Source organism: Anabrus simplex, chromosome 5, assembly GCF_040414725.1.
Source record: "Anabrus simplex isolate iqAnaSimp1 chromosome 5, ASM4041472v1, whole genome shotgun sequence".
NCBI lineage: Eukaryota > Metazoa > Arthropoda > Insecta > Orthoptera > Tettigoniidae > Anabrus > Anabrus simplex.
Window position 1 is genome coordinate 299169689 of NC_090269.1, and position 27313 is coordinate 299197001.

At 40.2% G+C, this 27313-nt stretch overlaps 1 protein-coding gene across 9 annotated transcripts in view; it reads left to right on the plus strand.

The window, feature by feature from the left end:
* Window positions 1-27313, plus strand: part of LOC136874009 (DNA polymerase lambda) — a 182985-nt gene that overhangs the window by 138090 nt on the left and 17582 nt on the right. For 8 of the 9 annotated variants that reach the window (XR_010860209.2, XM_067147464.2, XM_067147462.2 and 5 more), the window contains one exon: window positions 11773-11934. The exons of the other annotated variant lie outside the window; for it this stretch is intronic. Coding sequence is in view for 7 of the 8 variants with exons in the window: in XM_067147464.2 (XP_067003565.2) it covers window positions 11773-11934 (162 nt within the window). In the remaining variant the exon portion in view is untranslated. The remainder of the gene's footprint in view (window positions 1-11772; window positions 11935-27313) is intronic. 9 annotated transcript variants of the gene reach the window in all.

Below are 27313 nucleotides of genomic sequence, written 5' to 3' on the forward strand. Positions count from 1 at the left end.
AATGGAGCAAGTATATGACAAGATGCCCAAGTATGATGTTAATTTGTCCTAGGGGATTACAATTAGTGATGGGACATTCGATTCATTTTACTGAATCGATTCATTTGATTCCATTCACGTTACTGAATTGATACAGTGATCCGATTCACGGCACATTAGAGTCACCGCACCGCTCCTATTGCATCTGCGTAGTATGTACTGGTAAGACAGCAGCAACAGCATTCAGTGCTCGCTGCTGCCATCGTCTTCATACTATGAACTCCTTTCTTTAAAAAAAATGCTAGTCACTCTAATACATGGAAGGTTTCCAGCGACGCAGGGTGGGAAAGGTCTGGAATGAGGAAGGTAGCAGCCATGGCCTTAATTAAGGTACAGTCCCAGCATTTCCTGGTGTGAAAATGGGGAAACTATGGAAAATCATTTTAACGGCTGCCAATGATTGGATTCGAACCCACCATCCTCCGAATGCAAGCGCATAGCTATGTGATACTAACCGCACGTCCAACTCGCTGAGTCATTTTTGAAAATATGTCTTTTTCTATCAGCAGAGGATTTTTTAAATCGTCATATTTTGTATAGGCTACCTGAGATGTACAGTAGTCCACTGGTTTTCCTGATTCAACATATAAACATATATACTGTTGGTTAAGTTATTGCATCAATCGGCTCACATATGTCCCACATATGATTGAAGTCTTGTGCAACGATGTGACATACGAACTGAGAGAATACTGAGCCGTTCTTTCCAATATGAAACAGGTACTTTTGAGTGGTCATGAGCATGACTCATAGTCATAGGGCAGGCTAGAGTCGAGTTTAATTAATTGTCAAAGTTAACTAAGTTATAATACTAAGATTCATTAAACTAATAAATAGTATAACCGAACAGCCTACCTACTTACTAGCTACTTTAGAATTATGTTTTGACTACCTTTTTAACACTGCAAATAAATCCATCTATTATTTAAACCTCCCTGTAAGAAGAGGACAGTGAATGCAAGTGGGTATTATTTTCAAATGAGCTGAGCTTGAGAGTCCATTGTAGCATACGATTCTTTCAGTGTACTATGGCTCTGTATGTATTGCTTCAGAGGAAGTTCGGCTCCCCGCCAATGTCCAGTGTACTGATAATAAACCATGTGTGTGTTGTTTCTCACTGATCCGTGACTGCGTACGATTCTTTCTTTGTGCCATGGATCACAGTATGTCTTGCTGCAGCGGAAGCTCGGCTCTCCACCAGTGTCCAGTGTGCCGACAAGGAGCCGTGTGTATCTTGTATGTCACTGAGCCGTGCTAGCGCATGATTCCTTCGGTGTGCCATGATTCATTGTCTCGCTGCAGCGGAAGCTCGGCTCTCCGCCAACGTCCAGTGTCCCGCTAGTTACCTGTGAATGTGCCACTCAGCACTGTCCGTTGGGAGTAAGCTGAATCATATGCCATGAGCTCGCCATTCCTGTGAATCGATTCACTCGGACACTTGAATGAATTGATACACTGCTTTGAATCATGCATTCAGCATCCAACCCTAATTACAATGCCAAAGTAGGCAAAGGGAAAGAAAACCACCCAGTGGCAGGATATCACAGTAAACACCAAGAATCCAATGAGAACGGATGGAATTTGATTGATTTTGCCTTTAGCAAGGAGCTGGTGATTAAGAGCACATGTTTTCTCCCTAAGGAGATCCATAAAGAGATATGGGTATCACCGAATGGTCTGACAAAGAACCAGATAGACCCTGTGCTGATAGATGCGCAACATGCCTCCAATATTATGGATGTGAGAAGCATGCGTGGTGCAGACAGCGATTCAGATCACATACTAGTGAGGATCAAGTTCCAAGAAAGACTGGCAATTAAACCCAGGGACAGAGCTGAGCAGAGCAAGGTCTATAATGTAGAGCTGTTAAGGGATGAGAAGAAGGAGGAAGAGTATAGAGACCGGCTGCAAAGAAAACTACAGATGGGCAGAAACGGGAATGTGGACATCAATAAAATGTGGGAAGAAACCAAGCTAGCAATAACCACAACAGCGCAGGAAGTACTTGGAGAGAGAAGAAAACACAATAGAAATAAATGGTATGACGAAGTAGTGGGTAAGGTTCCTAGAAGAGAGAAATCTGGCCCGACGAAGAATGCTACAGAGACCCACTCGAAATTATATAGCAGTTTTGGAAGAGAAACTGTGAATAGCAAAGACAGTGATAAGGAACAAGAAAAGAATAGAAGGGAGAGATTGGATGAAGTGCAGAAAAACTTTGAAAACAAACAAGGTAGAAACTTCTTCCATGGGCTTGGACAAGTAAAGAAGGAATATCCACCTAGAGTGAATATGCTTAAGAATGAGACTGATTGACTGATTGTTGGGAAAGAACAAATTCTGGAAAGATGGGCAAAACATTTTGAAACATTACTTTCTGTCAGACCAATAAATGAACAAAAAGAAGGATCAGGCAGTATGGAAACTTCTGAGAGAGATGAGTGTGAGGGGGAAGAGAGGAACAATGAGAATGGAGATGAGGATGAAGACGATGTGGGATCACCATCGGTTGAAGAAATAAGTGAAATTATAAAACAATTGAAGTACAGTACAGCCGCAGGGAATGATCTCATAACTGCAGAAATGGTCAAACTGGAGGAGAAGTGTTGGTGAGGAGAATATATGAGATAATTAAAAAGGTATGGGAAACAGGTAAAATGCCAGAGGACTGGACACTAGCAAATATATGCCCTATACATACGAAGGGGTCACGCATGCAATACAAGAATTGTTGAGGTATATCCTTACTGAGTATAGTGTACGAAATACTCTCTACAGACATAACAAAGAGAGTTAGTAATAGAGCAGAAAGAATTATAGGGGAGTACCAAGCTGGTTTTAGACCTGAAAGATTGACGACAGACCATATTTTCACCACAAGAATGACTCTGGAAAAGACATACAAATACAATGTTTGACTAGGACATCTTTTTATATATTTTAAACAAGCCTATGACAAAGTAAAGAGATCAACATTGGAAACAATGAAGTATTTTAAATTCCCACAGAAGTTAATAAAATTGACTAAGATGACCCTGGAGAAAAGCAGAAGTCAGGTAAAAGTACAGGGAAGTCTGTCAAGATCTTTCAGAACCAATGAAGGCCTAAGGCAAGGAGATCCCTTATTACCAGTGTTATTTAATATAGTGCTGGAGAAAGCTGCAGGATCAAGAACTACTAATCCGGGTGGTAATATTTACAATAGACTAATCCAAGTTTTGGCTTATGCGGATGGTGTGGTGATAACTGCTAGGAGTAACGGGGCACTTACAACTGAGCTGAAACATGCGGCTGGATTTGTGGGTTTAGAGATAAGTGAGGCTAAATCTAAATAGCCTATATGGTAACGAAGAGAAGTGGAAGGAACACCGAAAAACTCCAAGTAGATGATTACACCTTTGAAGCAGTATATCTAGGCTCAGTAATAACATCAGAAAATAAAGTTGAGACAGATATTGTAAATCGTATTAAGGCTGCCAACAGATCCTACAGAGCACTGTACTTTACTTTACTTTACTTTACTTTACTTTACTTTACTTTTTTCTGAGAAGTAAAAATTTTAAAACTGACTCTCTACAAAACAATAATTAAACCAGTACTTATGTATGGGAGTGAGGCATGGGTATTGACTGAGGCCACAGAGAGGAGATTAAATGTGTAGTAAAGGAAAGTACTGAGGAAGATATATGGACCGGTGAAGGAGGAAGATTTATGGAGAATCAGAACAAATGAAGAAATGAGATTATTGTATAAGGTAACATTTCCCTACAATTTTCAAATGTTACACTGTTATATCCAAAAGGAGAGGGCAATTAGAACTGTATTATTTCCCAGCAAAGTTGGAAAAACCTTAATCTCATGGAATAGCTCTTACAACGGTACAGCTTACTCCTCAGCTCCTCCTCTTCTTTCTTCTTCTTCCTCCTCTGACTCAAAGTATGGCCTTCATTGTGCAGAATCTCATTAACAATATACCTGGTTAAAAAAAAAAAAGAGAGAGAGAGAAATATTGTTATGCATACATGAAAGTAAACAACATTAACCTACCTAAAGTTATGTTTACATGCTACCGTACCTCTTTCAGTGACTTTGATTCATATGACACATCCTTTGCAGCTCATCTTTTGTTGAGTTTTGTGGTGGAGCCATCCCAATTCTGCCTCACCCATAATAATAATAATACTTTATTAACGGTAATACCATTTTACATAACAGTAGAGAAGAATAAACAAAACACACTAAAAAGAAAGTCCAATGGAGTATAAGTAGAAAAATATGTACAGATATATACACAGGTTATATTACAAGTAATCACAGGAAAGTAATAGTCAATTCTGGAGATTAGGTAAGTGATTTCTCGATTTTGACAATGAGCAGTTAAATACATCAATATCTACTTTGTTTAGAGATCTTGACATTCGTTCAATTGGCCCAATGAATGCGTAGTTAGTTCTATGCCAATTTGTAGACAATGTATTCTTGAACCTTGTGCGTCTGTCTGGTACATCTACGTTAATTTTTGCAAGGAGTTGTGGACAATTCACCAAGGAATGGAGGCTATGCAGATTTAAGGACTGTTGTAAGGATGTATAATCAACATTATCATATGAGAATCCTGCTCTAAATGAATATAAACGAAGAAATTTATGTTGTACTGAATCTAATCTATGGATAGAGGTCTGATGAGAAGGGTTCCTAACAGGTGTACAGTATTCTAGTATAGGGCGTACCATAGACACATACAGCAATCGATAGGTAGCTAAGTTTGAAAATTCTCTAGAATATCTAGTAATGCAACCCAATCTTTGAAATGCTTTCTTACAAATATTTTCAACTAGCTGATGTACCCGTGCTTCGCTACGGGATTCTCAGAAAGACTGACTTGGTGGTTTTCAGAACTGAATTCAACATAGGTCATTACAAAAACATCAGTAGGAATGTAGCGATTGAAAGCAATGTTATGATATAAAATACTCGATCAAATGAAAAACCGCACACTTTCTCAATTTCAACTAACAGTACTACGGTGCCGATCTAAGAGTCCAAAGTTCCAGAGCTGGAATAACCAGGTCGCAAACTGCCGTGAACACTCCTCTGTCATTATTCCGTTAAATATGCACACTACACATTCCAATCAGTGCCTCAGAGTAGGGATTGTGTAGCTCAAATTCTATGATGAACCAGTGTGTTACGTACCTGATATATCAGAAAATGTATGAACCAGAGGAATGGCATGCTAAGGAATAAAGTTATCTTACACCCCAGCTACTTCCCACCAATGTACAGGCAGGCTGTTACAGTCGGTACGACCAGGCGAGTTGCCCGTGTGGTGAGGGGCGCGCAGCTGTGAGGTTGCATCCAGGAGATAGTGGATTCGAACCCCACTGCCGGCAACCCTGAAGATGGTATGCCATGGTTTCCCATTTTCACACCAGTCACACAAGGCTGTACCTTAAAGCCAAGGCCGCTTCCTTCACACCACTATTCATTTCCTATCCCATCGTCGCCATAAGACCTACCTGTGTCGGTGCGACGTCAAGCAAATTTTTAAAAAAAAAACCTCGGTACACTGCAGTAATCCTATCTATCGGGGATGAGAGGAAACAGAAGACAAAAAGCACATCACAGCAAACAATGGTCAATGTAGTGTTATTGTTGATAAAGTTTATGAGCTTTCTATATTGCAGGCCTTCACATTAGTTTTCTTTCGACTCTGTGATATTAGGGTGTCTTACAAAAGTATTTATATCGTAGACTGTAGTTCCTTATTCTCAGACTTTACACACCGATTTTCACTAAATTCTCTTTACCCATTTTCTCGTGACTCGGCGCTGATATGGAATTAGTAACAAAAATCCAAATTCATGAATATCTCCGATTATATGCTGTACGGTAACAATGTATAAGACATAAGTGATCGGAAATTTAATAACTTCTTACATAACTACTACTAACTTACGACATAACTAAAGTTAGGTTAGTTATGTAGTATTTATCGATACGACCACTAATAACATAACTTATTTGAGAATTACATTTCAGAACTTCCCCTAAACTACCATTTCACTCAGCGTGATTAAAATAATTTGTAGCCTAGATTGCAGTGGTTCATCACCCGTCATTACATACCGATTTTCATTAAATTCTCTTCAGCCGTTTTATCGTGATGCGTGTAGGCCTACATACATGCATACATACAGACAGAAATTACGGAAAAGTAAAAAAATGCATTTCGTTGTCACTGTGGACATGTCCGATACAGAAATACCATTCATTTCAAATTCAGAGCAATGTACAGGCAAAACACTTACTTTATATATAGATTACATTTCAGGCCTTCCCCTGCTCTACCATTTCACTCAGTGTGAATAACATTATTGATAGCCTAGGTTATAGCGACCTATTTCCCGACTTTGCATACCAATTTTCGTGAAAATATGACAACTAATAAAATAAATATTTGACAATTAAATTTTAGGCCTTCCCCTAAACTACCATTTTCCTCAGCGTGTATAGCCTATATTGTAGCGACTTATTTTCCATCTTTTTCTAGCTATTTTCATTAAGACACGACCACTAATAACATGAATATTTGAGAATTAAATTTCAGGCCTTCCCCTAAACTACCATTTCACTCAGCGTGATTAAAATAATTTATAGCCTAGATTGTAGCAGTTCATCACCCGACTTTACATTCCGATTTTCATTAAATTCTCTTCAGCCGTTTTCTCGTGATGCGTGTACATACAGACAGACAGAAATTACAGAAAAGTAAAAAATCATTTTCTTGTTACTGTGGACATGACCGATACAGAAATACCATTCTTTTCAAATTCTGAGCAATGTACAGACAAAACTTTTATTTTATATATATAGATATGTTCATTAAACGATAGGTTATAACTGAATAAAACACCAAGGTCATTAACTTGTGAAACAGGAGTTAGAGACCATAAATTAAAGGGAAAAAAAAAAAAAAATCTGTAACATCATTAAATATACGAGGACGGTTTGAAAAGTTCTCGGAATCACCACTCGATGTCAGTGCTAGAGCAACGAGGTTGCCGCGCAATAATCACACATCCTTTGTGAGTGAACACGTGGCGCATCAGTGCTCTAGCTGCAGGAGTGTGGTAGTGACGACTCTTTGTTGTTGTTCCCGCGTAGTGATTTGTGACAATGGAAAAAACTGAGATTCGAGCAGTGATTAAATACTTTGTCAAGAAAGGTATGAAAGCAAAGGAAATTCATGCCGACTTTCAGAACACACTGGGGGGCTCTGCTCCTTCATTTTCAACTGTTGCCAAGTGGACCAGCGAGTTTAAATTTGGTCGGGAGAGCTTGGATGATGATCCGCGTAGTGGACGGCCAAAAAGTGTTACGACCCCAGAATTTATCGCACAAGTGCATAAAATGGTCAGGGAGGATCGTCGACTGAAAGTGCGGGAGATTGCTGAAGCTGTAGGAATGTCTTCTGAACGGGTATATTATATTTTAACCGAAGAATTGGGTATGAAAAATTATCCGCAAGATGGGTGCCGCGGCTCTTGACATTGGACAATAAACGCACCAGATTGGAAATGTCCGAACAAAGTCTGGCCCGTTTTCAGTGCAACCAACAAGATTTTTTGCACTGGTTTGTGACTACAGATGAAACTTGGGTCCACTACTATACCCCAGAGACAAAACAGCAGTCAAAGCAGTGGAAACATGCTGATTCACCACCACCAAAGAAAGCAAAGGCAGTGCGTTCGGCCAGAAAGGTCATGGCCTCAGTTTTCTGGGATGCAAAAGGCATTCTGCTGATAGATTATCTTTCTACTGGCCAAACAATTACGGGGCAATACTATGCAAACCTCCTAGACCAACTACAGGAAAAGATACGCGAAACAAGGCCTGGTTTTGCAAGGAAAAAGGTCATCTTTCATCAGGACAACGCTCCACTGCACACAAGTGTTATTGCCATGGCAAAACTTCATGAACTTCGGTACGAATTGTTGCCACATCCACCTTATTCACCTGATTTGGCACCATCAGACTTTCATCTATTCCCCAAGTTGAAATTTTCCTCGATGGACGGAGATTTTCTACAAGGGAAGAACTGACAGCCGAATTGGAGAGGTATTTTACAGGCCTTGAGGAATCTCATTTTCGAAATGGGATCAAGGCATCGGAACATCGCTGGACCAAATGCATTAGTCTACAGGGAGACTATGTTAAAAAGTAAAAGCAGTTCCACCGAGGTAAGATACTTAATTCTAGTACATTCCGAGAACTTTTCAAACCACCTACGTAATTCAGTAGTAGAAAATATTCAATCTATTATGATTACCACTAATTGATCCTTCCTCCAATTCGTTGTAGGTTGATGCTCCACAAGCTTAATCCTATGATTAATTGTGTTTCCAGCCACATCTGAGATTTCTCACTGTTCATAGCACCATGATAATCTTGACTTCTCTTCAAATTTGTGGCAAATATCAAATCAGCACCTGTAAGAATTTTGAGTTTTAGCATGAAGTTATTTCTTCTTTTCCCTAAAAATATGAAACCACCTTCTTCAGGGATATTAACAGATAAAAATTGTCATTTCTGTTGAATGATAGAAAAAGATGTCTGATTTTAAGTGAAAGCAGTTACAATGCAACAGTCACCTGATGATGAAGTTAATGACTTGCTACTTACACTACTCTATGCTAAAATTTATCATGTATTAGTATATTGATAGAGTGATTTAACATCAGTATGGTATATCTAGACTAGAAGTCCATGATCACTTGTATTAATGATATTACTATAAACACTAATGTTTAATACTTTAAAAGAAATGTAACTGCTACAAACACCAAACCTATATCAAGCACTAAGAAATAGGAAACTTAGAAGGTGTGTAATTGTCAGCTATACACCTATTCAGGCTAGAACTGTGACTGAACGTTGCCAACGTGCCAGATTAACGGTAAATGTAAAGACGTCCCTAAACTGTATGGTTACCAACACTGAAAAAGAACTGCAAAATACCTAACAGCAAGAAAAGTAACTATAAATCACCACCTTAACATTACAGGGGAGAAAGGGTAAGGCTGCACCCTTAATGTATGGCCTTATGTGCCCAGGACTATACTTACGTGTTTGGGGTAAACCTTTTTTATTTTTCAACATAGTCTCCCTTTAGGCTAATACACTTCGTCCAACAATGTTCTAGTTTGTTGATCCCTCCGAATAATAGGATTTGTCCAAGTCTGCAAAATATCCATTAGTGTTTGCAATCACCTCCTCGTTTGAACAAAATCTTTGTCCCGCCAGCCATTTCTTCAAATTGGGGAACAAATAGTAGTCCAAGGGAGCCAAGTCTGGAGAATAGGGGGATGTGAAATGAGTTGGAATCCTTTTTCCATTAATTTTTCGACCACAACTGCTGAGGTGTGTGCTGGTGATTTGTCGTGATGGAAAAGGACTTTCTTGTGGGCCAATCGCGGGCATTTTTCTTGCAGCTCGGTTTTCAAACGGTCCAATAACGATGAATAATATGCACCTGTAATAGTTTTACCCTTTTCCAGATAGTCGCTGAGGATTATCCCTCGCGAATCCCGAAAGACAGTCGCCATAAACTTTCCGGCTGAAGGAACGGTCTTCGCCTTTTTTTGGTGCAGATTTCCCCTTGGTAACCCATTGTTTAGATTGTTGCTTGGTCTCAGAATTATAGTAATGTATCCATGTTTCATCCACAGTGATGAAACGACGCTTAAAGTCCTCCGGATTCTTCTGGAACAGCTGCAAACCATCCTTGCAACACTTCACACGATTCCGTTTTTGGTCAAGCGTGAGCAATCGCGGCACCCATCTTGCGGATAGCTTTCTCATGTCCAAATGTTAATGCAAAATATTATGTACCCATTCAGTCGAGATGCCCACAACACTAGCAATCTCACGCACCTTAGCTCTTCTGTCATCCATCACCATATCATGGATTTGATCAATGATTTCTGGATTCGTAACCTCCACAGACCGTACAGAACGTTCAGCGTCACTTGTGCCCATATGGCCAGCCCAAAAATTTTGAAACCACTTATAAACTGTTCTAATCGAAGGTGCAGAGTCACCATAATGTTTATCAAGCTTCTCTTTAGTCTCTTGAGGCGTTTTGCCTTTCATAAAGTAAAGTTTAATCACCACATGAAATTCTTTTTCATCCATTTCTTGAAAATTACTCAACTTCCTTGATTCACACGAATGCCAAACACAAAGAAATAGACCAATCTGGCTGAAACTTGGTGTGCATTCATTCAAGAGATGCTACTAACTCAACATGACCTTGATACGCGCCGGTTACCGGGCAAGTTGGCCGTGTGCGTAGAGGCACACTGCTGCGGCTGTGAGCTTGCATCCGGGAGATAGGCGGTTCGAATCCCACTGTCGGCAGCTCTGAAGATGGTTTTCCATGGTTTCCCATTTTCACACCAGGCAAATGCTGGGGCTGTACCTTAATTAAGGCCACGTCTGCTTCCTTCCAACTCCTAGGCCTATCCTAGCCCATCGTCGCCATAAGACCTATCTGTGTCGGTGCGACATAAAGCCCCTAGAAAAAGAAAATGCTCCGGTGGTGCCAACTCTCGGACTTTGCACAGACTTTTCAAACCACCTTCGTAACCTTACACCGAGAGTTTCAAGTTTCTTATCCTTAACTTTTTGTAACCTACAAATTCTTCTTTTGCCAGCATGAATACTCCCCTCCTACTATTCCCATCCTGTCTCTAGGATAAACACTTATTCCATGAGAAAATTTCTACATCCATAATATCACTTCTTAGTCATGACTCAATTCCTACTGCAGTATTTGTAAATATATATATTAAATTAATTCTATTCCTTTCTTTACAATGCTTCGGCAGTTAAACACTAACAACTATATGTTATCCTTAGTGGTCTTATACCTCCCTGTACTCTCATCACCACTCCATAGTCTGCACCATTTCCCTGAATGTACCTCCCTATAACTCTTCAAAACAAAAACTGAGCAAGTTTGCCATGCAGTTAGGCAGTTAGGGGTTGCATAGCTGTGAGCTTGCATTCAGGAGATGATGGGTTTGAACCCACTTCAGCTTCCCTGAAGATGGTTTTCCATGGTTTCCCATTTCTTTTTTTTTTTTTTTTGCTTTACGTCGCTCCGACACAGATAGGTCTTATGGCGACGATGGGACAGGGAAGGGCTAGGAGTGGGAAGGAAGCAGCCGTGGCCTTAAGTAAGGTACAGCCCCAGCATTTGCCTGGTGTGAAAATGGGAAACCACGGAAAACCATTTTCAGGGCTGCCGACAGTGGGGTTCGAACCTACTATCTCCCGAATACTGGATACTGGCCGCACTTAAGCGACTACAGCTATCGAGCTCGGTTTTTCCCATTTTCACACCAGACAAATGCTGGGGCTGTACCTAAGGCCACAGCCACTTCCTTCCCACTCCTAGCCCTTTCCTATCCTATCATAGCCATAAGAGTTATCTGTGTTAATGCAACGTAAAAAAAATCGCACATATTCATTCACCATCATGATCAGGAAAAGTGTCAGCATAATATTAATAGGTTGCAACACAGCAGTGAGATGCATAACAACACAAAAGTGAAATTAATGTACTGAAACATTGCAATGAGTCTTGTAATTATATGAAAGTTGGTCTTTTCCTATTGGTTCTACACCTTGGAGCTTTTAAATATACTTGAATTTTAAATGTTTCAGCATCGGCGACTTGATATCTTTTTGGTACCTCAGTCAGAATTTGCTCCTGCTATTATGCACTACACAGGTGGTGCCTTGTTTAATCGCTCCATTCGAATTTTTGCTGCAAAGAAAGATATGAGCTTGTCTGAACATTCCCTAATGGGTGGCGTTGTCAGAGAGGTGAGTATTCTCCTTAAATTTACTGTATATTAGATCACAGAGAGAGAGAAAATCCAACAGATATCTACCCCTATTAGGGAATCTAACCAATCAACCTCCCAATCAGTTCACACAGAATAATATTTATGACCAGGGCTGGAATTTCTATGTAAATACATTTTTCTTTAGCTACAGTTAAAATTTTGTCATATCTTTACGAATTATGATATTTGGAATGATTTAAAACATATTTTATTTTCCATATTTGTCCATATTTCCAGCTTTAGGCTTTTTCTCATCACAGATGTTTTTGGCTGGAGTTCGTTGTCCTCAAATCTCCCGGTTGGGTCGATCACCGTAGCTGCTCCTTTAGTTTGGTCAATCACTATGATGTCAGCTCGACGTGTTGATCCATCTTTGGAGAGGCATCCCTTAAAGACTTAGAGACCCTGGAAAGGAAGGATTTTCAACGTGTCACATCTTGTAGAATGGGATGTAGTAAGGCTCCTTCCAGGAAGAGTTTGAACAGGGTTGACATTGCAAGTCATTTGCAATTCTTATTAGTTTTGTATTGTAAAATCTTAAATAGCTGTTTTTTAAATTCAAAAACCTATGTCAGGAACATTAATTTTTTTTACTTCCCCCACCCCGTTAGGGTCTTCTAGGGACCACGAGACAATTTCAATGCTTCATCCTTTGTTGTTCCTTCTTCCTCCTCCTATACTCCATCTGCTCAATATGCCTCGTTTTCTTCTCTTCAGACCATTTTGAGCCTCTTTTCTTACCCTCACGATCTTGGAATCCTTCCATTTTTAACACTTTATTTCAAAAAATCTCTCTCTCTGTTCTGCTTTCTTGACTTCATGAATCCAGGTTGTTGTCGACTTCTTGTTCCAAAGATATTTGAAGATCTGCTTCGTTAACCTGTTGTTATACATTCTGTATAAATGTCCAAAAAATATCAATCGCCTCTTCTGCATTGTAACTGTTATGTTTTCTATGTTCCAGTATATTTCATCATTACTTCTTGATTTCCACAGTTCTGTAGTTCTTAGTGGGCCGAGTATTTTCCGTATAATTTTTCTTTCCAATACTTTAATTTAATCAGCTTGCAATTGAGTACTAGACACTCACTCGCGTATAGGCATTCCGGTTTGACTACTGTGTTAGAGTGTTGTATTTTGAGGTCTTTAGATAAACACTTTCTGTTTTAGATATTCCTAATTATACCATATGCTCTTTTCATCTTGTGCATCATTTCTTCTACAGCAGGTTTTTCAAACCATTTTCTTGATTATTATTATTATTATTATTATTATTATTATTATTATTATTATTATTATTATTATTATTATTATTATTATCAATTCAGTTTTTATACTGTTATCATATATTTAAGTGAAAATTGTTAAAATTCTAGCATTGTAAATCTGTAAAAATGATATTGTAAATTAGTACTCATTTATATACATGAAGTAGTTAAGTGTAAGAAAGGGCCGGGACCCATAATTTCGCCACAGTAAAGTCGCTTGAATAATAATAATAATAATAATAATAATAATAATAATAATAATAATAATAATAATAATAATAAAATCATGGTGGGTCTTGGGTTAGAATTTTCACCTGAAATGCCACATGTTGTCATGAAGGGAATCCAGTCTTAAAGCTCCTGGCCAAAACCTAAAATAAGCCATAGTGACTTCTACAACTCTAGAAATAACTGAGATAAGTTGAACAATGAATAAAAGTGCTGTTTAAAAGAACTGTGTTAACACGCTTGCCACTATTGGGGCCCAGCAATTTTTAAAAAAGCCACTTACTAGACAGCTGAGTTCTACATTAGTGCATATTAAGGAAATCATTATTGAAAAAATATATTTACAAAAGACTTAACATTGTTTTCCTCAGGCCCGGTTTCTCCAACTCTGTGTTAACTTTTACTTAACAAATGTTAACTAACAATTGTTATTAATTTAACACTTCGGTTAAAGTATCCTGTTTCACGAAAACATTTCCAACATTTGTTACAAAGCAATTTATTGTTAAAGACAAATTAAGACATTTCCGTGAGATTTCTGAACGCGTTTGGCAGTGAGCGTCTTTTGTTTCTTTACATAAAGTGCTCCTAGTGGTGTGTTGAAATAGTGTTTTGTCACACATGGTTGACATTATTAAAGATTATGGGTAGCAGAGACTGCTAAGACGTAAACATGTCTAGTAAGAAGCAATAAAAGCATTATTATGATGAATGCGAGACAAATGTTGTTATAGATTTAATTTGAAAGTATGCAAGTGTGCTTAAACAATAAAAGAAGGGACTGTTATATCACAACATTTGATATAGCCTATTCTTATATGAGTGCAATCTAAGGCCACTACATCACTGGGAAATTGTGATAATTGATATGTCTTGAATGATTTTCGGGCATTCTTTCATTGCGGGGAAAATAATGTAATGCCTTATTAATGCTGCAATGGCAGCAGGAATTCTTTGCAGAATTCTACACTCTCTTGTCATGCACTCGTGAACATAGTGGCTACAATTACTAGAAAAGTGTCTCAAGCATAATATCTTACAAGGAGAGGCTACACCCTGTGGTCAACCAATTTCAACGAATATCAGTGAGCTTCAATGTACCTGTAGGGGAACACTCAACAATAACTCGTGTATAAGAGTTTAGGTCAATATGCTTTCGTTTTTGAAAAAAAAAAAAGAGGTCAAATGTCATGACACAGGATCTGCTTTGTACAAAGTGGAGGTGATAGAACACCAAAAGGCTAACAAATTTTACCTAAACATGTCAGGTCCACAACCCAATAATTTCTGAAAAATTGATGAATCCCCAATTCCAATGCAACATATATATACGTGGAGTTACATCACAGTCAAACGGAGTGGTGCGCTAGTGGTCATTGTAGATACTTGTCTGCGAATCTTGTAGACATAAGTTCAAGTCTTGTCACAGCTATAATTCTTGTACAAAATAAATTAATATCTGAGGGAACGTGAAGATAAAAATGGGAACAAAAATATTATGCAAATTGCAGTACATTTTATTTTTTACCTGGAATTAATATAGTCCTAAACATTCTCACAGTTACCAAGGTAGAAATAAAGTTCACTGCAGTTTGCATAATGTTTCTATTCGCATTTTTACCTCCACGTTCCCTCAAATAATAATATAATTTGTATAAAAAGATATAGCTACAGTGTGACTCAAACTTACATTGTTGCGGTTCGTAGACAAGCACGATGACCACTCAGCCACCACTCCGCTTCACTGTGGCGCAACTCTCCAAGTACAGTATATACACGTTGCTTTAGAATCGGGGAGATTCATCAATTTTTTTTGGAAATTATTAGGTTGCGGATCTGACATGTTTAAGTAAAATGTGTTTGCCTTTTAGTGTTGTATCACCTCCACTTGGTCCGAAGAGGATCCTACCTCACGACACATGTCCTCAATTTTTTCAAAAACGACAGCATATTGACCTAAACCCTCATGCACGAGTTACTGTTGAACGTCTCCCAACAGTTACATTAAGCTCGTTGAAATAGATTGGACGCAGGGTCGGACCTCTCCCTGTAAAAATCTATAAGCAACTGCCGAATTGGAGACACTTATAAGTTTCAATCTGTTGGAAACACTAGCATAGCCAGGGGGGGGCTGGCAGTGAGGCCGGGCCCCCCCAAAATGTTTCCTGAAACTAGAGCGAGGATCAGCCGTTGTTTTACGTACAATATGAACAACTTAAAACTTACGCCGAAATGACGAATTAACGTAGCGACAAAGAATCTACTAGCAGGGCTCAATACGGCCATTCATAATTCTTCATATTTGTACTGCTTGAATGAAAGGAAGACGCTTAGGATTGTGATGCGCGGGGATATTTCACTGTAGAGGCCTCAGTATTGGGAATGTGTTGACAAATGCCAAAAGATGAGGAAAGGGGCAATTAGCCAGGGATTACTCAGTAGGGGGCCGGAACGTGACCACCGAGATAACGGGGTTCCACGGCCAGAAACAGTTGAACAACATCGTGTCAGCTTTTGCAGATCATTTCCAGAAAACTGGGGTTGTACCATGGTTGAAAGATGTGCTGTGTTTAAGTTGCAGCGTTCGGAAGACTGTGACAGGATTGTGAGCTGCACGTTAGTTTCTCATTTTGTGCCATATAATAACTTTATTTGTCTCTAAGGACAAAATAATGTGCATCCTCGGAAAGTTATGATTTTTAAAACGTTCTAACAGTAGCAAGACAGATTGCAGATGCGTACCTTAGTTGTATAGGTAGATCTCTATATTTTGTCAAATGCCCGGGGACTGATTGGAACCTCAAATGGCACCATCAAAAGTGCATGTAACTATCTTGTAATTAGCGGATGTGATAACTCAGTTCCAATGGTCCTATCTTCTCATCAAGACGGCTAAGGCTTGAGTCGCAGTCGATGCATGAAACGTTTTTAAAATGGGAAGTCACGTTCTATTGATACAGATTCTACTTAAAACACTAGGTCGCGTGCCTTACCTTTCTTTAGTACTTTTGAGTAATAACCGCATCATTTATGATGGTGTATTTTGAGTATCAACCATTCTTTGCATTTACCTTGTACCTTAAATGGTGAGTGGATGCAGTGGCGTACCCACAAAATAATTTCAGTGGCCAAGTCTAGGCCAGTAGCGTGGATACAACTTTTCCATGGAGGGGGTTGTGAAAAGATGTTTTATTTTGTATTTAGAATTTGCTTTACGTCGCACCGTAGGTCTTATGGCAACGATGGGAAAGTAAAGGGTTAGGAGTGGGAAGGAAGCGGCCGTAGCCTTAATTGTATGTTGAATGTTCAGTCTTCAGCCCTAAGGCTGGTTGGATCCTCAACAGCTCCGCCATCAGCTGTCATTAAGGTGTGAAAATGGGAAACCACAGAAAACCATCTTTAGGGCTGCCGACAGTGGGGTTCGAAGCGGATGCAAGCACACAGCTGTGCGCCCTTAACCGCATGGCCAACTTGCCCGGTGGATATGAAAAGAAAGCCGGTCCTACCGAGTGCGGTGACGGATCTTCTGTAGATATTGATGGTTTTGATTGTTACCATGTAATTATATCCAACAATCGAAATCATAGCTTCTGTACTCTAAACCAGCTACAGTATTGAAACTGTTCGTAAAATTGATAATATCGTTCTTCGTTTGTGAGGAAGTAGAATCTTCATTTAATTTTTTTTTTCTAAAAAAAAAAGGAACCACTTTGGTACTACGCCCCGTGAAGGTGACTACCTGCCAGGTCGTAGATATTTCGATCACGGGAGACTCATGGCCAACTCTATTGCACCCACAAACAAGGCTGTATCTTCCCAATCCCATGCCTTTCTTAACTCTGTCAGTGACGGGCATCGAATACAGGATACCTTAAGTCTAATTCTAAAATAAGGAGACCTAAAAGTAACAAGCCGAACCCGCGGTGTAGGGGTAGCTTGCCTGCCTCTTGCCGGAGGCCCCGGGTTCGATTCTCAGCCAGGTCAGGGTTTTTTACCTGGATCTGAGAACTGGTTCGAGGTACACTCAGCCCATGAGCTTATAATTGAGGAGCTATCTGATGGTGAGATGGCGGCCCTGGCCTAGAAAGCCTAGAATAACGGCGGAGAGGATTCGTCGTGCTGACCACAGGACACCTCATAATTTGCAGGACTTTGGGCTGAACAGCGGTCGCTTGGTAGACGATGGCCCTTCGGGGCTCTTACGCCATGGAGTTTGGTTTGGAAAAGTGTACAGAGAAGGAAGCGACACCCCTGCAAGGCTCTTTAGCTTCCAGCTAGTTCTTCCTTCCGGTCTCGTGCATTTAGGACAGTTGGAAAACGTACGCCTTAATAAATGCTCTTCATAAAACCTGCGTAAACATACTAACTGAATCTATTTATAACAATAATCACAAACGCCTCCTTTTCATGTGGTTCAGTTGGTTGAGTCGCTGTCCTTCTGAGTCAGAGTTCGCAGGTTTAAATCCCGACTTTGGTCGGTGGCCCTCAAAACGTTGTTGAAAATGCAACAGCTCCATGTAGTTGGTTTCTGGCACATTAATAAAAATTATACATACGAATATTAGCGTCATAAAACTGTAACTTTATGCTACTATATTCTACACCCCAGGCTTGTGAGGGAAACAAATTAACAATTTGCTTTACGTCGCAACGACACTAATAGACCTTATGGTGACGGTGGGATAGGAAAGGCGTAGGAGTGGGAAGGAAGCGGCCGTGGCCTTAATTAAGGTACAGCCCCAGCATTTGCCTGGTGTGAAAATGGAAAACCATGGGAAACCATTTTCAGGGCTGCCGACAGAAGGGTTCGAATCGACTGGCTCCCGGATGCAAGTTCACAACTGCGCTGCCCTAACTGCTAGGGAAACTAATAGGACAAGGTAAACACTCCCTAGCATATGTTGTGACATATATTTTTCTTTACCAACTAACAAAATATCTATACCCATACCCCTGACATTCTATATTTAATTATTTATTTATTACTGACTTCGGTCAGAAATGTATTGTTCATTGATCAGACAATCAGCCTATTATGATTAGTCTTCTAATGAAATATCCACCAGTTTGGATACACACGATCATCAGATCCAAACAAAAACACCATTCGGATACGGTGGGGTGTCACATGGAAGACCAAGGTGAGTCGGAGCGCCTGCTACCCATTAAACAACATGCAGACCCATCCGATCAAGAGGAAACTTAAATTTAATAAATCAGGACAGTTCTCATATTTCTATACAGTGAACATAAATTCATTAATGAAAGTGGGCAAATTAAAACATCTCACAGACGTCTTAGATCAACATAAGATACTGCTAACTGCTCTTCAAGAATTGCGTAATACGGATCAAGACCCCCTTGAGTCAGGGGGATATCGCCTATACAAGGGTCCCCCAGGTGAAAGAGTACTAAAGAGTGTTCCTCAGTTTGGAGTCTGCTTTTTTTTCATACTAGTATCTTAGATTCAATTGAAGATTTTTCTTCCACCTCCCCCCGAACGGCATTGATGACAGTCAAAGTAGAGAATAAAACGTACACATTGATAAACGTCCATGCTCCAACGAATGAAAAAAACAGGACCAACAGGGAAGACACAGACAAATTTTGGGAAGAACTAGACCAACTATTATCATCCATTTCCCATAACCATATTAAAATCATGCTTGGCGATTTCAATGCTAAAATAGGCCGTGAGAAAAAGTTTCGTAATGTTGTAGGTAAGTGGCCAGCTCACCATCTAACTAACAGGAATGGTCAGAGATTGACGATCTTTGTATTGATCATGGGCTACTTTTGGAAACCACATGGTTCAAACGATGACCACATAAACTGATGACTTGGAAGTGCCCTAATGTTAAATTAGGGGAGTTCCAAATTGATCATGTAGCTATGGATAAGAACTATCATAAGGAAATTTACAATGTGAGGGTCCTCCGTGGAGTGGACATAGATTCAGATCATTATTTGTCCAAAATTAAAAGAAAATTAACTCCAAAAAAGAAACGCATTCTCTCCAAATGTAATAGGAAGAAAACATATGACCCTAGTGTCTCATTAATAATAAATTATATTATGAACAGTCTAAAACCTATCTAAGTGATGAATTGGGAACGGGAATTAACAAGCTCAAAACCATTGCTGAGGAATATGCTCCCGTTAAAAAGAGGAAAAAACATGTTTGGTGGAATGAGGAGTGCGATGCAGCGATTCAACACCGACACAAGGCATGGTTGATTGATCAACAACGGAAAACAGAACAGTCATGCGAAGAACTTGTTACTGCTAGACGACATACGGCTAAAATCATCCGAAGGGTTAAGAGAAATTATCACACGGAGATGTTACACTGTATTGACAAAGCATTTACTCAACATAAGACAAGAGATTACTATAAAACATTTCGGCAATACCAAACTAATTATACTCCCCCAACACTCCTAATGAGAGATACTAATGGAAAACAGGCACATATTAATCAAGATAATGCGGAAATTTTAGCTAGATACTTTGAGAACTTAACAGTGAGGAACCTTCAGAATATCTGCAATATGACACACATCCAAAAAATAGGATACCTTTAGAAAAGGTTACACCGCCCGTTTATAATGAAGTACGAGCAGCAATTGATTCCCTTAAAAATTATAAAGCACCAGGAGAGAACCAAATCGTTGCAGAGGTATGGAAGAATGCTAAAGACCAAACCGTTCAGAATCTACATAAACATCTTATAGATATTTGGAATACTGCTTCAATGCCTGAAGAGTGGAATATGGCAATAATTCAACCGTTGCATAAAAAGGGCGATAGATCTGATCCAAATAATTATCGAGGAGTATCATTATTGGATATTGTACCTATCCAAGGCTTCAGTACATAAACAAGTTACCATGGTTCATAAATATGACGTTAGAATCGAGCACCATCGTGAGCCTCGAACTCGGACCGGTCGTCGAAGCCTCACCCTCCCCTACTAGACTGATTCACTAGCTAGGCCGGTATCGCATTTACGGGTCAGTAGAACGTCCGATGGGGCGGTAATTTCTTTAATAATACTCTCTATAGTAGGGGAATATTAATTATGAGAGGAACACTATTTCATTACTAATGAGAAGAGAAACAAAATCTTGTATAACAATTTTTACTATACTAGTGAAACACACTTTATTTACATGGGTATGCCATACAACTCTATACATGTAATATTGGAGGTTATCTTGACGTTAATGTTCGGTAGTCCCTTTTCTACACTTCATCATACGTTCATTTACACTATCTCAGATTTAGAGGGGCGCTTCCTCTCGTATTATTTCACTCTACACTTACATTAAATCATACACATATTTAATCAGTATGGACACACCCCGCTGTAAATCTGTTTACCTGCTGAGAATTTATATATTCAAATTGTATCAAATTATGATATAAGTCTGCTAGAATCGGATGAACTGAAATAGGCAATTTACACTCCCAATCCTTAGAAAGTCACGTTACAACACTTCCTTAAATTGAACGTTGCCAAATATGCAGTATAATAAACACGCTCATTTCATTAGTATTTTATCAATACATATATATCAGGACATTATTTACACAACGTTGCTACCTATGGACAAGCGCTTAGCGACTTCAATACCAGACATCATATACAAAGTATCATAGCACTACCTGCAATAACTGGACAAGAATATATACATTTCACACACACACGATGAATCACAGATGGTACAAGCCACCCGCTGTTGGTAACAGTGAACATAAACTTTCACTGTCTCCTGGAACGAACCCAAGATCTTCTGAGACAGGGTATATCTAACCTGGAATTCCCTGCACGCTATAAGTAATTAAGAAAAGAAATTGGGGGGATCCTTCCTTTAATGCTCATTTGGAATTTCTGCGATGTTGGCTCTATTTAAATTAACACACGTAATCTCTGTGTCGAAAGGAAAGAAACTCGCCACTTGTATCTGTTCTATTTCACTGAAGAAAACGCCTTCACTCCCCCGTTTAAAGGGGCTCATAAAACTCCAGCTGTTAGCTGCCCGTGACACACTTCCAAAGAGCGGTCCACTAAGCCTTCTTGGACAATGGTTTCACGGCAAATAATCTATCTCACTTCTTTCAATACTGCCCACAATGGCATCACAACAAATCTCGGCCCTATATCCGGCCGTACTCAACATATTCACATCGCAATATGCACCTCGCGTATCTTAATGACAGATTCAAAGGGAACTTCACATTTTCATTTTACACTATATATTATGGCTACAGGTTGTTCAGCCATCTCATTTCTCCTCTCGGTACATTGACTACGATGCAAATTTAATGATGATCTCCTGCCACCAGGGTCCAAATTAACTTGCGCATTCGCGAACTAATTAATTAACGATGTAATATACCCACTGTCTCGATGCCTTGTTCCAGGTGCCTTAGTTACTAATTAGGAGGGATCTCTACCAGGTGAAGCGCACCAAAAAAAAATGAATTACTGAAAATCTTGATGACTCGTACATGCTATGGAAAGATGATAACTGGAGTCATTTTTACTGAATATTTAAGCCCTCTCTACTTGACAGCGCTTCACACTTAATTAAGCCAAGGTCCTTATAATTACGTCATGCATTATCGAGCCCTTATACAAGGATGGAAGTAAAATATGGTCGTCCCAAAACCATGATGAAAGTATTCCATAAAAGACCCGAATAAAAATGAAATTATTATTATTATCCCTCTGAAATGGCGTGCTTGCAGTCTACGTTACATCTATGTGAAAAATCTACATCTTTACAATGGGACACGACCTTCAAAGATATAAATACTTGGAAATGTAGTCACCCTTCTGGATACCACGTTCACAGCTTTACAGGGAGGCAACCATGGTTTACTCGGCTTCCATCACGTCATCAGCGACGCGAAGACCTATGATGACTCCCTGGCAGGTCACGCACATGACAGCGACGTTCCAGACGTTCTCTGCTACCAGGCGAGATTTCGGCAAACAGCTAGATGATTCGTTCACTCCGGTACACAGGCAAAACTTTGGCATTCAGCTGGATGTCGACGTTCTCATAGACATGTAAATGAGGGGAAGTTATCTCATGTGAATGCGTTAGTTTATTACACATCACAATTTGAATATATGGTTGGATATACTCATTAGCACGAGCATTCCAACACGATGTCGGTAATGTCCCAGAAACCCGACATTAATCCCTTCTCATTTATCTATTCTTCTTGTAGGCAGCTATTATAGGCCCAGAATTTTCACTAGTTTCCCTAGAAACGACAGTGGTTAGGCCACTAATGTATAAGCATTCTCGTATTTCATGATACTAGTTCAGGCCTGTTCTATTGCACTTGGCCGTAAGTCGAGCTCTCAACTGCACTACGGATTACTTTAACGTGGCACTGTCCTCAATTGGGTCGACAATGAGCCGTTCACTGACTTTCTTGGTAATTCACATTTATATCGAGCACGCTCGCTCCACACACTTCGCTAAGTACGTCCCTATATATGTTAACTGAGCCGTATTAGCTTAGATACATAGGAGGCTCGATGTACGACCTCTTCTACACACGGACATCGGTTATTGCGGTTTCGCACCGTTCCTATTTTATTAATTAGCGGCACACTGTACACGCTAACATCTCACTCAGAGGGTGATTATTTCCACATATATTCACAGACTTTAATAAATCACTGCATTACACTGCTCAAATTACAAGATTATTTCTTCACAAACAACTCACACACAAACCACGATGAAATACTACCGTACTGGCTTTGCACTGAAATGCACTGGGTACTGTCTGCCTCTCAGCTCTTGAATATATAGGCGAGCTACGCGAGAGACCCGAATGCTGAGGGTGGGGGAAAAATGCAATTTCTTCTCAAAATTCGGTCCGGTAATATGCAACCTAGAGTAACGAGCAGGGTATCAAAATGTAGCTCCTGTATTCCCATCTCCACTGAGTGACTGTTTTTGAAATAGCTTCGTAGATTCTCAAGCAATCTCAAAAGCGTCCGTTTGTCTCTGGCGGTGAATGATGACCAGCACTGGGGATTCCTTGTGTTCGCTGGCACGGTTAGGGTCCAACATCTGTTAGTCATTAAGACGCGCCCTTGTTTACAGCGTAGTTACCGCTCTGTCAGTTAAGTAGAGCACTTCTCGGTCTCATAATTATGCGTAAAATTCCGTGATTCAAATGAATGTTTGCGCTTAATTATCCATTGAATATCTTGCGATTTATAAAAATTAACAGAAAGAAAACAGCTGAATGCGATAAGTTGGCAGTGGTGAATGAGCGAGGAAAACAGGGTATAATGTTAGTTTTCACGTTGGATATACTCTCTGGGCTCAGCTAGTGACCTAGATTCTCTGTCACGTGATAACGCGTCTCTTTTCATCTCGCTCGCGGTTGGAATGAGAAAACTTCGAGTACAAGCGCTCTTGCACCGCCTTGCTGCTATTTACCAGCAACTAGAGCTGGGTCGCGCGACTCTGGAGGCAAATCGAGTCCTGGAGCGGGCAGAAAAATTCTAACTTGGGCAGTTTTTATCCCAGAATGATGCGGAAAATGGCATATTTCATCTCCTGGATATCATGACATACCGTAGGTGACGTGAATGGTCACATACCTCCCCTGCTTAAAAGAAGAAAAATCACGGGTAGAGATTTTTCTTACCAATCACATGGTTCTCGTATTATTAAATATGAGTGTATCGTAGGATAGCATTTTCTTGTCTTAGAGCGTATCTGGACATGAGGTTACGCAAGTATTCTTGGGTCATGATATCTCGTCTTTCCGTGCATGCTAGACAATCTTCATCTCCTGACTCGTCAATGTTGTCATCCATCCCATGATGATCTTCTAGTTCCATTTACTCCATCCATTTCCTCTTCAGGATCCTCTTCATACGCGACGTCCACTCCGTCGTTGTCCTCGTCTTCTTCTGGAGGTTGTCCTTCATCTTCTAGGTCATCTGGATCGTTTGGATTCTCCTCTGGTAATTGTCCTGGCACATGGTATAATTTTAGATTTGAGGCGTTATAGATAGCCTCAGTTGTCCAATCCATGGATTGTACCTTGTACGCGTTATTTTCTAAATTTTGAATTATTCGATAAGGCCCAATATACAGCTCTGCAAATTTGTGGTAAAATTTCCGTGGTGGATCCGAAGTTGCGGGACGTTTGACCAATACAAGTTCTCCCACACGTAAAGGTCTGCGGAATCGTTTGTGTCGCAATCGTCGTAACCGCTTCTCTGCCTGTTTCTTCAAAGATTCCAACGTATCTCTCAACCCCAACTCTACTGATGGTCTTGGATCTTCTGGACATGGCACGACATCTTTCCATGGTCTCTCAGGATGTTCGTTGAAGTGCATGTCGCTAGGAATCTGCCCTGTCGATTCGTGTACGGTTGAGTTTATGCATTCCATGATGGTTGGAACAACATCTACCCACCGCCAATGCTGTCTCAGGCAATAGATTCTGCAAAATTTTCCGATCTCCCTCATAATCCTTTCAGACGGGTTCGATTCTGGATGGCGGATCGAACTCATGAGATGTTGAATTCCCATCTGTTCCATGTCTCTACGGAACGCGGCTGACGTGAACTGCGATCCGTGATCGGTTAAGAGTTTATCGGGTTTGCCCATCTTGGGAATGATCTTATTCCTTATCTGGTTGACAACGGTACGCGTATTCGCTTTCTGTACTGGACACAGCATAACATATTTGCTGAAGAAGTCCATGCACATCAAAATGAATTGGAGCCCCCTGGTCGCCTTTGGAAGCGGACCATGGAATTCCATGGAAAACAGTTCACGGGGCTTCTCAGGAATCAACGGCTTTGGTGGTGGTTTGAGTAAGTACGCGTTGGGCTTAATAAGTTGACAGATGTCACAAGTCATTAAAACTGTACGAGTCATCCTCCTCATTCGCGGCCATGTAAAGGTGTCTCTAAGCGTTGCCATGACTTTGTCTACACCAGCGTGTCCTACGGAGTGATGCGTCAACCTGGAGAGCGGGTGGAACGAGCACTCTAAGACGAGTATGTGCATCATCCACATATTTGTACAAGATCCCATTTATGTAGTTATAGTTTTGCGCATGTCTCTCAGTTCCTTGATATTCTGGCTTTCCTGGTTGCAACTGTTTTCGCAGAAACTGAATCATTCGACGTGTCTCCGGCCAACTTCCTTGTTCTTCAGGAACTTGTCTGAGTCGATCCAAGGTCTCTCGATCTTCCTCAACTAGCTGTAGATGATGTATGGCTTCGCCCTCGGGATCAGGATTTCTGCTAACGGCGTCCGCAATGATATTTTCTTTGCCCGCGCAATGTTCTATCTCCAGATCAAATTGTTGAATGAACAAGGTCCAACGATTTACCCTTTCAGAAGCCATGGTAGATTTGAGCACAAATGTTAAAGCTCGATGATCCGTTTGTAATAAAATGGGAAAACCATAGATGTATTTGCGCCAGTGATTCAATGCAGTTACGATCGCAAGCATCTCCAATTCGGTAACGGTGTAATTTTGCTCATGTCCGCGTAGCTTGCGGCTCATGAAGGCCAAGTAATTTATTCGTGGCTCAGCGTCCTTCTTCTCCTGATATAACACAGCGCCGACACCAATCATGGACGCATCCGTCTGTATTATAAACTTCTGGCTATAATCAGGATACCCCAATTTAACGCTGTTACTCATCAGATCCTTAGTCTTACGGAAAGCTTCCTCACAGGCTGTATCCCACTTCCATCGGTTGTTTTTCTTTAATAGCTCTTGTATCGGAGCAACCGTGGTGGTATATGACGGACAGTGATCCGCAAAGAATCCGCATGAGCCTAAGAACTGCCGAACGTGCTTCACTCTTGTTGGCTTCGGGAAGTTCTGAATTGCCTTGATTTTCACAGGATTTGGAGAGATACCATCGGCATCAATGATATGCCCTAGAAAGAGGATACGACACTGACAAAAATGGGATTTTTCAAGGTTAATTTTGAAATTGTTTCGGCCTAAATCTTCCAAAACGAGGCACAAATGTTCCATGTGTTCTTCCAAAGTGTGCGTAGCTATCAAGATGTCGTCTACATATTGGACTGTGATTTTCTTCACCTTGTCACTTAAATTGCGATCAAGTGCTCGAATGAGGGCTGACCCAGCGTTTTTAGTCCGAACGGGAGCCGATTGTAAACGTATGTCTTCTGGTCAAACAGAAAACCAGTCAAGACCTTTGACTCGGCTGACAACTCTACATGATGGTTTGATGCTTGCAAGTCTACACTGGAAAAGAACTGCATATGCTGAAATTTCTTTAGCAGCTCTTTGATATTCAGCGCACGATCGTATTCCGGCACGAGTCTCTCATTAATAGCTCGGACGTCTAAGCAAACCCTCAGAGATCCGTTTGGCTTAGCCACAATGACCAATGGATTTAGAAACGGTGTTGGAGCCTTTGAAATGATGTCATTGTCTTCCATCTCCTTGATGATCTCACGCACCTTAGGGTAGTGCTTCTCTGGTACAGGATAGGGGTTTTTCTTAAATCGTTCCCAACTAGTTACAACCATGTTATATTTGAAATTTAGAATCTTCCCTGGTTGAGATCCAAAAACATCCCGATAAGTTTTCAAAATTTCCTTCAATTTACACTTGTTCTCGTCATCAATCTTCGCCTCGCTCAATTTGACCTGTACTATATCCTCAAACTTCGGTTCTGCTTCTTCCACTTTCTCCAGATTAGCAACCATCTCGTCGAATTGTTTTCTAATTTCTTCAACTTTCTGTTCGTCCCATTTCAAGAATTCATGGTAGTCTTCCGCTGTATCTTGTGACAACTGGGTTGTCCATATC